The sequence below is a fragment of the Lycium barbarum genome, chromosome 9 (assembly GCF_019175385.1).
Source record: "Lycium barbarum isolate Lr01 chromosome 9, ASM1917538v2, whole genome shotgun sequence".
Lineage (NCBI taxonomy): Eukaryota > Viridiplantae > Streptophyta > Magnoliopsida > Solanales > Solanaceae > Lycium > Lycium barbarum.
This window is the reverse complement of record NC_083345.1, coordinates 3,409,642-3,420,337: the sequence shown is the minus strand read 5'-3', so window position 1 is coordinate 3,420,337 and position 10,696 is coordinate 3,409,642. Positions and strand designations below refer to the sequence as shown.

At 37.6% G+C, this 10,696-nt stretch overlaps 1 protein-coding gene across 1 annotated transcript; it reads left to right on the top strand.

The window, feature by feature from the left end:
• Positions 1 to 4,414: 4,414 nt before the first annotated feature.
• On the top strand, positions 4,415 to 10,349 carry LOC132610444 (disease resistance protein RUN1-like). The gene is made up of 7 exons (XM_060324737.1): positions 4,415 to 4,488; positions 4,784 to 4,944; positions 5,052 to 5,881; positions 6,749 to 7,024; positions 7,106 to 7,569; positions 8,233 to 8,238; positions 9,434 to 10,349. The coding sequence occupies exons 1-7, from the start codon at positions 4,415 to 4,417 to the stop codon at positions 10,347 to 10,349; spliced, it is 2,727 nt and encodes a 908-aa protein (XP_060180720.1).
• Positions 10,350 to 10,696: the final 347 nt, after the last annotated feature.

The following is a 10,696-nucleotide window of genomic DNA, read 5'->3' as shown; positions in this document are numbered from 1 at the left end:
CTTTGCCAAATGAATGGCACTTTGGCTATCACAATATAGCACACTTCCCTCGTGGTCCTGATCCAATTCCAGCAGAAAAGATTGTAGCCACATCATTTCCTTTGTGGCCTCCGTCACAGCAACGTACTCAGCCTCACAACTAGAGAGAGCTACTATCTTTTGCAACTTGGAAACCCAAGAGATTGCAGTACCTCCGAATGTGTAAACATACCCGGATGTGCCCTTTCTGCTATCAATATCACCACCGTTGTCAGCATCAACATACCCTTGCAATCCTGTTTTTGATTTTCGGAAATACAGAGATGAACTCGAGCTGCCTTTCAGATATCTGAATATCCACTTCACAGCCTCCCAGTGTTGCTTTCCCGGATTGCTCATAAATCGTCTGACAACTCCCACTGCATGTGCAATGTCTGGCCTTGAACATATCATTGCATACATAAGACTACCGATTGCAGATGCAAAAGGTATCTTGTCCATCTGCTTCTTCTCATCCTCGGTTGTCGGCGACTGATCCTTTGACAACCGAAAGTGTCCAGCCAAGGGAGTGCTGACTGGCTTGGCATCATGCATGTTAAACCTTTTGATAACTTTTCTCACATATTCTTTTTGTGAGATTTTGATGCCCTCCTTGCTTCGATCGATTCTCATCCCAAGGATTTGCTTTGCAGCTCCCAAATCCTTCATTGCAAACTCTTCCGATAACCCTTTTTTCAACCGATCAATCTCCTGTAGGTTTGCTCCTACGATTAGCATGTCGTCGACATAGAGTAGTAGTATCATGTACGAGTCTTCAAATTTTTTGAAGTAACAGCAGTGATCTGCCTCGCACCTTGAAAAATCAGCTTTCTTCATAAAGCTGTCAAACTTTAAATACCACTGTCTTGGAGCTTGTTTTAGTCCGAACAGACTCTTTTGAAGTTTGCACACCAGATTCTCCTTTCCTTCGACTTTGAATCCCTCCGGCTGTCGCATGTAGATTTCCTCGTCTAGATCACCGTGAAGAAATGCAGTTTTCACGTCCATATGTTGCAGATGTAGATTTTCCTTTGCTACCAGTCCAAGAACAGTTCTGATAGTCACCATCTTGACTACGGGAGAGAAGATCTCTGTATAGTCGATGCCTTCTTTCTGTTGAAATCCCTTTGCAACCAGTCTTGCTTTATAACGCTTGCTTCCATTGGGTTCTTCCTTTATCCGATAAACCCATTTGTTTTGCAATGCCTTCTTATCCTTTGGAAACTCGGATAATTCCCATGTATGATTTGCCGATAGTGAATCCATCTCATCTTTCATTGCCAGCTCCCACTTAGTCGATTCATCGACTTGCATTGCTTCTTCATAACATTCCGGCTCCCCTCTATCAGTGAGTAGAATGTAGTTGAGGGATGGAGAGTACCTGTGAAGCGGCTTCCTGATCCTGGATGATCTACGCAGTTCTGTGATTGGCGTTTGTTCATTTGTTTCAGAATCAGTACTTTCATCAGCACCTTCTCGGATTGTTTGTTCCTCTGCCTCGGCTGTACCTGGTTGCGGCTCAGGTGTCGGAAAGTCCCTCAAATCCACTATTTCCGATTCCTTGTCCTGACATTCTGATTTTTTTTGCAACTTGTCTTTGTACAGCACCTCTTCGTTGAAGACAACATTCCTACTTCGGATGATCTTCTGATTTTGTTCATCCCAAAATCGGTAACCAAGCTCGGTGTCACCATAGCCAATAAAGTAACACTTCTTTAATTTTGGATCAAGCTTGCTTCTAGCTGTATCATCATTATGAACATATGATAAGCAGCCGAACACTTTCAGAAATGAAAGATTTACCTTCTTGCCACTCCAGACTTCTTCTGGAATTCTGAAATCCAAGGGAACTGACGGTCCTCGGTTAATTAAGAAGGCCGCGGTATTGACTGCATCTGCCCAGAATGTCTTGGGCAGTCCAGAGTGTATTCTCATACTCCGAGCACGCTCGTTCAACGTTCGGTTCATTCTTTCGGCTATTCCATTTTGTTGCGGCGTTCCAGGAATAGTCTTCATCATCTTGATCCCATTATCGGCACAGTACCGTTTGAAATCACCATCGGTGTATTCTCCGCCGTTGTCGGACCTCAAACACTTCAACTTGAGGTTTGTTTCATTCTCGACCATGGCTTTCCATCTTTTGAATACACTAAACACATCGGATTTATTTTTCATAAAATAAACCCATACCTTCCTGGTTGAATCATCAATGAAGGTCACGTAGTAGTGTGATCCTCCAAGATATGGGACAGTGGTAGGTCCCCACACGTCTGTGTGCACCAATTCCAACTTCTCGACCTTCAACTCCCTGCCTGCATTTGAGAAGCTTACTCGCTTTTGTTTTCCGAGAATGCAGCTCTCACACGTATGAAGGTCCACCGTCTTCAGCTCCGGAATTAAACCATTTGTCACCAACAGCTTCATCCCCTTCTGGCTGATATTCCCCAGCCGACAATGCCACAAATCTGCCTTCTTTGTGTTGTCAACCACAGCAACAGTATCACGACAGCTAGCCGTCATGTAGAGAGTGTCAATCTTCTTTCCTCGGCCAACTACCATAGCACCTTTCGCCACCTTCCAAGACCCATTACCAAAGTTGAGATCATATCCCTCATAATCAAGCTGACCTACAGAGATCAGGTTTCGCATCAGCTTTGGAACATGTCTAACTTTTGTAATCTTCCACGAGGATCCATTTGACATCTTCAAATTAATGTCTCCCGTGCCAACAACGTCTAGCGGCTCTCCATCGGCTAAATAAACTTTGCCGAGATTCCCAGCCACGTAGTTTGTCATTATATCATGATGTGGGGTGGTATGAAAGGACGCTCCTGAGTCAAGCACCCTAGAGTCTATCGGGCTGTCAACCGATAGCAACAACGCATCGCCAATGTCTTCCGTAGCAGCGTTGATTCCAGCCCCCTTGTTGTCCTCCTTCTTTGGCGCCCTGCAGTTCTTCTTGAAGTGACCTGGTTTTCCACAGTTCCAACACTCAAATGTTCGTCCTGGTCTGGATTGACCCCTGCCATTTCTTGACTTCGATCTGCCCCTATTTCGGTTGTAGTTTCTGTCAAAATTTCTGCTTCTGTTTTCAACATTAAAAGCAGAACTCCTCGATGCCTCTCCAGAATCTGTCCTGCGCACCTCCTCAGCAAGGATACGATCCCTAACATCGTTGAACTTTAGTTTGTCACTACCGACAGAATTACTAACCGCTGCTCTCATTGGCTCCTAGCTATTTGGTAGGGATGCCAACAAAATTAGAGCTTGCACTTCATCATCGAAATCAATTTTTACCGATGACAATTGATTTACAATGGTATTGAATTCATTTACGTGTGCAGCAACATGAGCATTTTCCATCATCTTTAGATGAAATAGTTTCTTCATGAGAAATACCTTATTATTTGCCGAAGGTTTCTCATACATGTCAGACAATACCTTCATCATATCTGCAGTGGTCTTCTCCTTTGCCACATTGTGAGCAACGTTCTTTGACAGCGTCAGCCGAATGACTCCCAGAACTTGTCTGTCGAGGAGATTCCAATCTGCTTGCTTCATCTCCTCTGGTTTCGGACTCAGAGGTTCATGAAGCTTTCTGCCATATAAATAATCTTCAATTTGCATTCTCCAGAACGCAAAGTCTGTACCATCGAATTTACCGATGTCGTGCGTCGTACCATCTTCGCCTCCCATCGTTTCTAAATCACAACACAACATGTTGCTCTGATACCAGTTGTTAGGATTTAAATCCCAAATCCGACCTTTGTAGGCAGGTTCCCAGGAAAGATTGGAGGGTCACAGCTGGACCACTTAAATACCAACCTCCTTAGACAGAACCTACTTACGCCGTGATGTAAGCGAAGAATAAATAGCACACACAGATTTATAGTGGTTCACCCTCAATGTGAGAGCTACGTCCACGTTGCTGCTACAGATCTTATTAAAGAAGAAATATTACAAGTGTTTACAACACTCAACCTCACAACCCCAATCCCAATTACACTCAAGAATTTTACCACAGAAAATTCTCTCAAAGACCTTCTCTTACTTAGGCCTTTCACTAAGAGTATTTCTCTTAGATTTTTTTTTCTCTCTTTGGGATGTGTTTAGCAAATGATCTTGATGATGTCTTACAAGTGAACCATAAGCTACCTATTTATAGGAATGAATTTCCTATGATGATGTAAGCGCTTACATCACTACTATCATAAGGTAAGCGCTTACATCACGACTAAGATGAGGTAAGCGCTTACATCACGACTAAGATGCGGTAAACGCTTACATCACGACTATGTGAGACCCAAAAGTTGATCCTTCTCAAGTGCGAAGGCAAACTGACTGCTTTGGTGAAGCTTTGGCTAGACACAAGCAACAATCATTTGGGGCTCAAAGAATGGACAAGTGGAAAGCTGCACTTACTAAAGTTGCAAATTTATCTGGATGGGACTTGCAAAATGTTGCTAATGGGTATGATAACTTGATTCAACAATTTAATTTTATTTGTTATTATCCCTTTGTTTATACCATGTGATACAAATTTTAAACGTCCTCTATAAAGAGGTAAGTCATCTATTTTAGTGCTTCAAATTGGATTTCCCACTCAAGGACCTATCGTGTTTAAATTTTGATACCGCTTAGCTTCATCCCAATCTGTTATATGTTGGCTATTTGATTTTGATTTGTCCATCAATTTTGCTCATTTATCAAAGTTCATTTATTTGTTTTTTCTTTTAACTTCTGTTTTTTTATAAATAAACTGCAGGCATGAATCAAAATTTATTGAAAGTATTATAAAACGAGTCCTACAAGAGGTCAACCAGACACCTCTAGATGTTGCTTGGCACCCAGTTGGAGTAGATTCTCGGGTCGAAGATATAGAGATGCTACTGCAAAGTGAATGTGAAGATGAAGTTCGCATGGTTGGTATATATGGCACTGGTGGAATTGGAAAAACTACTCTTGCAAAAGCTATCTACAACCAAGCATTCAACACTTTGATAGTAGTTGTTTCCTTTCAAATGTTAGAGCAGAAGCTGATGCATTTAATGGTCTAGTCAAGTTGCAAGAAAAACTTCTTCATCAAATCCTCAAAACTAAGGACTTTGAAGTTAAGGATGTTGCTGAAGGCGTTAATCTAATCAAAGCAAGGCTTGGGTCAAAGAAGGTTCTAATTATTCTTGATGATATGGACCATATAAGCCAATTAGAATACTTAACAAGAGAAAGAAATTGGTTTGGTTCGGGTAGTTTAATAATTTTTACAACCCGAGACGAGCATTTGCTATGTGGTCTTAGAGAAAATGAGAGATATGAGGCCAAACTATTAATTGACTATGAGTCTCTGCAACTTTTTTCTTGTCATGCTTTTGACAGTCTATCTCCACCACAAGAATACATTGAGCTGGCACGAGACGTAATCAAATATTCAGGTGGGCTACCATTAGCTCTTGTTACATTGGGGTCACATTTAAGAGGAACACAAATAGAAAAATGGACATGGGAAATCAAAAAACTTAGAGCAATTCCTCATAAAGATATCCAAAAGATTCTCCAGATAAGCTTTGATGGACTTGATGGGGATACTCAGAGTGTTTTCCTTGATATCGCATGCGCCTTCCATGGATTTTCTAAGAATGATGTTACCAAAATATTAAATGCATGTGGTTTCTGTTCTGAAAGTGCAATTTCAACCTTAGTCCAAAGACATTTGCTCCAAAGGGATTGGCGTTCTTTGGTTATGCATGATCTAGTACGGGATATGGGAAGAGAAATTGTTCGCATGGAATCACCCCGAGACCCTGGAAAACGGAGCAGATTGTTCAATCCTCAAGAAGTTTGTGATGTTCTACAAGGCAATAAAGTCAGTAAATTCTTTATCTTTGTCTTGGTTATACTTCTTTTTTCAATTTAAATTGACAAACATTTGCTTATAATTTCTGTTGTCACCACAATCATTAAATTCATTTGTGCTTCTTCTCTGGTTAGTAAATTTTCTCTGGTTGTTTACCGACCATGGTGTACTTGAAATGATCATTTGCTAAAGTCTGAACTCAAACTATCAAAGGCAAAAATATCAAATAGAAATTCAATTATTGATTATCGAAATCGATTTAATTTGTTGATGCATAATTCTTATTAAATTCCAAATAAGTAATATACTTATGGTCATAGATTATATTATTCCCAAGAGTAGTTATTCAAATGTGTTTGACACTTTTTTTTTCCTTTTCTTTTTATATTTTCAATTGATCACTTTATCTTGCGTAGTTTGTTTAATAATGTACTTATTAAATTCTGATGCTTGTATCTTAGTGCGGAAATTAGGCTTGCTCAATGAAATTAGGCATGAGAACTTTATAAAGTGTCGCCTAGCCATTTATGAAACATCTATATTATTACTTCAACAACTTTATATATTAAATATTCATTTAAATATAGTCTAATAGTATACATCTATCTGTTATCGGTACTAGTATCATGTTTTTGGAAGCCATTTGTCCTCCTTTTTTAATCTTTTGATGTTATTTCTCTTTGAATGCAGTTATTTGCTAGTATTAGAACGAGACTCGTCTTTGCTTTTTGAGCAATTTTACATTTCTAAATCCTCTAGTTGGATCTAACACGTAAATTCATTTTTCTTGACCTTCAATTTGTATAAATCATATTTCTCTCCTAATTTTGGGGCTTAACATGGTCTTAAGATACTTTTCCATTCATTGGACTACAGGGTTCCAAAAAGGTAGAAGTACTGAAGGTAGATCGACATGCATTAAAGAGCGTGAACTTGAGCACGAAAGCATTTAAGAAAATGAAAAATCTGAGGGTGCTTAAAATCGATGAATTACATGTTAGTGGAGATTTTGAGTTGTTGTCCAAGGAGCTCAGATGGTTGTCTTGGAAAAAATGTCCTTTAGAATGTATACCATCAAATTTTCCAACTGAGAAACTTGTAGTTCTGGATATGCGGGAGAGTAATATCCAAGAATTTAGTCTGAATTTGCAGGTTCGTTGCAATTCATGTGCACTGTTATTGCAACTGAATGAAATATAATCTAACTTGAAACTATATTTGGTTTACTTTTAGTGTTGTAAAAGTTTGAAGAAGCTAAATCTTTCTGGTTGCAAGCAACTCAGAAGAACTCCGAACTTCAGTGGTTCACACTGTCTTGAGACTTTGTGGTTTCATGATTGCTCTAGTCTGAAGGAGATCCATCAATCAATAGGAAATCTAAAGCGACTAATTTATCTAAATTTGGATGGTTGCAAAAAGCTTACGGATCTTCCAAGCAGCATATGCCAGCTAGATTCTCTTCAGATATTGGATATTAGTAGATGCTCATCTATACAAAAACTGCCAGTTGACTTTGGAGATATTCAAAGTCTAAAATTTCTTTGGGCATATGATACGGGTATAAAACAATGGCCTGGATCTGTTGAAATGCTAAGAAATCTTGAAACTATGAATGTTGGATGTCGATATTTAAAGGCCAAAAGGAGTTTTCCTGGAAGAAGAGTCCATCAGATACAGGGGCGGATCTACCTTATGAGGTAGGGATGCCACGTCATTCGCACGCTTCGGCAAAGTTTTTAGGTATGTATGCAAATATCTGTGTATAAACGTACATATAAATTAATTGGCACCTTTAATAAATTGACTAGCTCTGGTGCCATTGGACGCGCGGGCCACTTAAGTTCTTTGTTAGTGGCGCCGCAGTTCGATTCTCTATAGCAGGCATTCGGACATCTTTTTTTCCCCTATACCCTCGCCTCTCTTTCCTCCTCCCTTTTCTTTTCCTCTTTTTTCTTCTTTTTATTCTTAACTAGTGTACGTACCCGCGCGATGAGTATTAACTATTTAATTTTATGCTTAATCTTTTTATATATTCTTAAGTCATATTCTTTTATATTTCTACATTAAAGTTTTTTACATTTGTATTCCTTGTTTATCGTGATAGGTATTATCTTATTTATTTGATATAATAAAATTTTGTCATATCTCATTTATATATTTACAATCAATAAATTTTTGAAATAGTACATCAAATTATTAATATACTAAATTTAACGTCACCAATGATGTGACACTTAAATAGAAATTTTATATTAAAAGTTTATCTATATATTAAGTAATTTTCATTTTAGTATTAGGTGCAATAAGCAATATATCCTTCTCTTTGTTTCATTGTTTATTTTATCATTAATTTCTTGTAGGTACTTGTAAGTTGCTTTGCTTTATTTGTTAAACGGGTGAAAATCATTTACCCTCCCCAAATTTTCTTTAAAAATCAAACTACCCCTCAACTATGACCAATATACATTTTTCACCCCCTTATTCTATGCAATGTCTATTTTATCTTTGATTTTCAAATTCTCCATCTATGTAATATCTTTTTATGTTATACATAATTTTATTCTTAATCTTGGTATTTATATATTTTAATTTAACATTATAAGTAGAACAATCCTTTCATGAACTTGTTCAATTTCATGTGGCTTTTCTTGCGCACCACTTATCCACACATACTATCATCACTATGTTTATAACATATATCTTAATTTCATTATGTAATATTTTCTATTTGGTTTTGTCTATTAAATTTTTTTAGTTTTGTGATCTTAGTCGCAATTTGACTTTTTCTTTATTCATTTTCTGAAAAGATATTTTTAATCTCAAATTCAAATTTTGTTATCTTGTAATTCTAATTTATAATTTTTCTATGTCAAATTTGAATTCAAAATTAATTTTGTCTAAATACTACCGCGTGGATTTTTCTTTAGTGCGTCACTTTAATTAATTTTCAAATCCTATTATAATTAATGGCGTATGAGTGCCTTCTCAATGTTCAACCATTTATCAATATCTATTTATACCAGTCCTGAAGTTCAGCAATGTATAATAGAAAATTCATAGCCGCCAATAAATAGTTTCACAACAACAAATGACGAAAATATTCAGGCAAAAAAACAAAGTGGACATACTTCTTGTAGTATTGGGAATTAGAAATTTAGATGCTATATATTTTTTGTATCATACTATAGTAAAGAATTGAGAATGTGATTTGTTTATTTTTCAATTTTTCTCTTATATAGAGAGATGGGGGGAAGTGGAAGTGAAAGAGGAAAGGGGTAATGAATAACAGTAGTATTGTTTACCTATTCAGAAAACAGTATTAGTGTCTGTATTGATTAAAATTCTCTCCCTAAGAAATGCAAAGGAATGGTATAAAATAGACGTAATTAAGACTATTTTAGGGAACTAAAGAGGTCTATCTTTAAGCCTTGTATATAGTGGTTTGTCTGAGGCTGATATTCCTAGGGATATTGGGAGTTTATCCTCCTTATAAAGCTTATGTTTGAGGGGCAACAAGTTCTGCTGTCTACCCTTTGATTTTTCTGAGTTACGATCTTTGAGGCACTTGGATTTGAATGATTGTGAGAATCTTCAAACACTCCCACCTGTATCAGATTTAGAAAGTCTTACATCTTTTGAAATTGCAAATTGCAAGAAGTTGGTAAACATTACAAGGCTGGAAATCCTTCCTTCTATATGGAAGATGAACATGCTTAATTGTACTCTGCAGAATCCACTCAAAGAAGGTTTCTTTGGTGCAACTGCTCTAGCATTGCAATCTAGAGAAACTTCAATTCTGATTATTCTCTCTCTTTCTCTTTCTCCCTCGCTCTCTCTTGCCATACTAATAATCTTCCATCTTCATCTGATTAAGCAGGGGGTAGAAATTTATCTTCAAAGCAATGAGATTCCAGATTGGTGTAGCAATCAAGTAACCGCTTCATCTCTCTGCCTCAGTATGCCCAGACATAATAAGGAGTATAAATTTTTAGGAATGATTATCTGGTGTGTTCACAAGATTGTCAAAGTACGCTCTTCTGGTCCACTGAGTACTTTCTTGGGGTGTAGATTCGGAAAGTTGCGTACTTTCTTGGGGTATGGACTCGGAGAAAGGACTCCATGTGTCTTAACATATGGTGTGGGTGTAAAACTCCATGAACACACAGAAGTATCAAGTGTATTTTACAGCACTTACAATCAAGTACCTTTACGTGGCTGGGTAAATGGCAGAGAAAAGATGAAACTCTTCGAGCAGGGTGAAGAATGTAGAGTAAAGAAGATAGGGATCCATCTGCTATATTTAGACCAACATGGCAATGTTACATCTTTGCCGGGAGAGGTGGATCAGTCTTATTCTCAGATGAAGAGAAATCGGGAGACAAACGATGGAGTCTTAGTGGAAACGGACCCGCAGAGCAATGCAATGCTTGATGAAATTTTCAATTCCTTGACGGAATACCCAAGTTCTGAGTGCTAGAGTCACGATTATTCCAGTATAACTATAATCATGTTACATTTTATATGATAATATTTCAACTTTAGCTAGTCAAATAAGCTTTTTTCATTATCACCATATCGGGCATGACTCTTCAGTAGTTGCCTTTTTAGTTTCTGTTGATTATTAGAGGTCGTTCTTCCCTCAAAAGTTTTTTTTTTTAAAACAAGGTTCTGTACAAGGGGAAATACTACTAATATTAGTAATCTGTGCAGCTTATTATAAATACAGATTCACTTACGAAGATATTGGAAGCTAAAACATTCATTATTCATCCAATCATACATTTCTGGTTGTAGCATTCAAACCGTGGAAATAGTCTGTTGAAA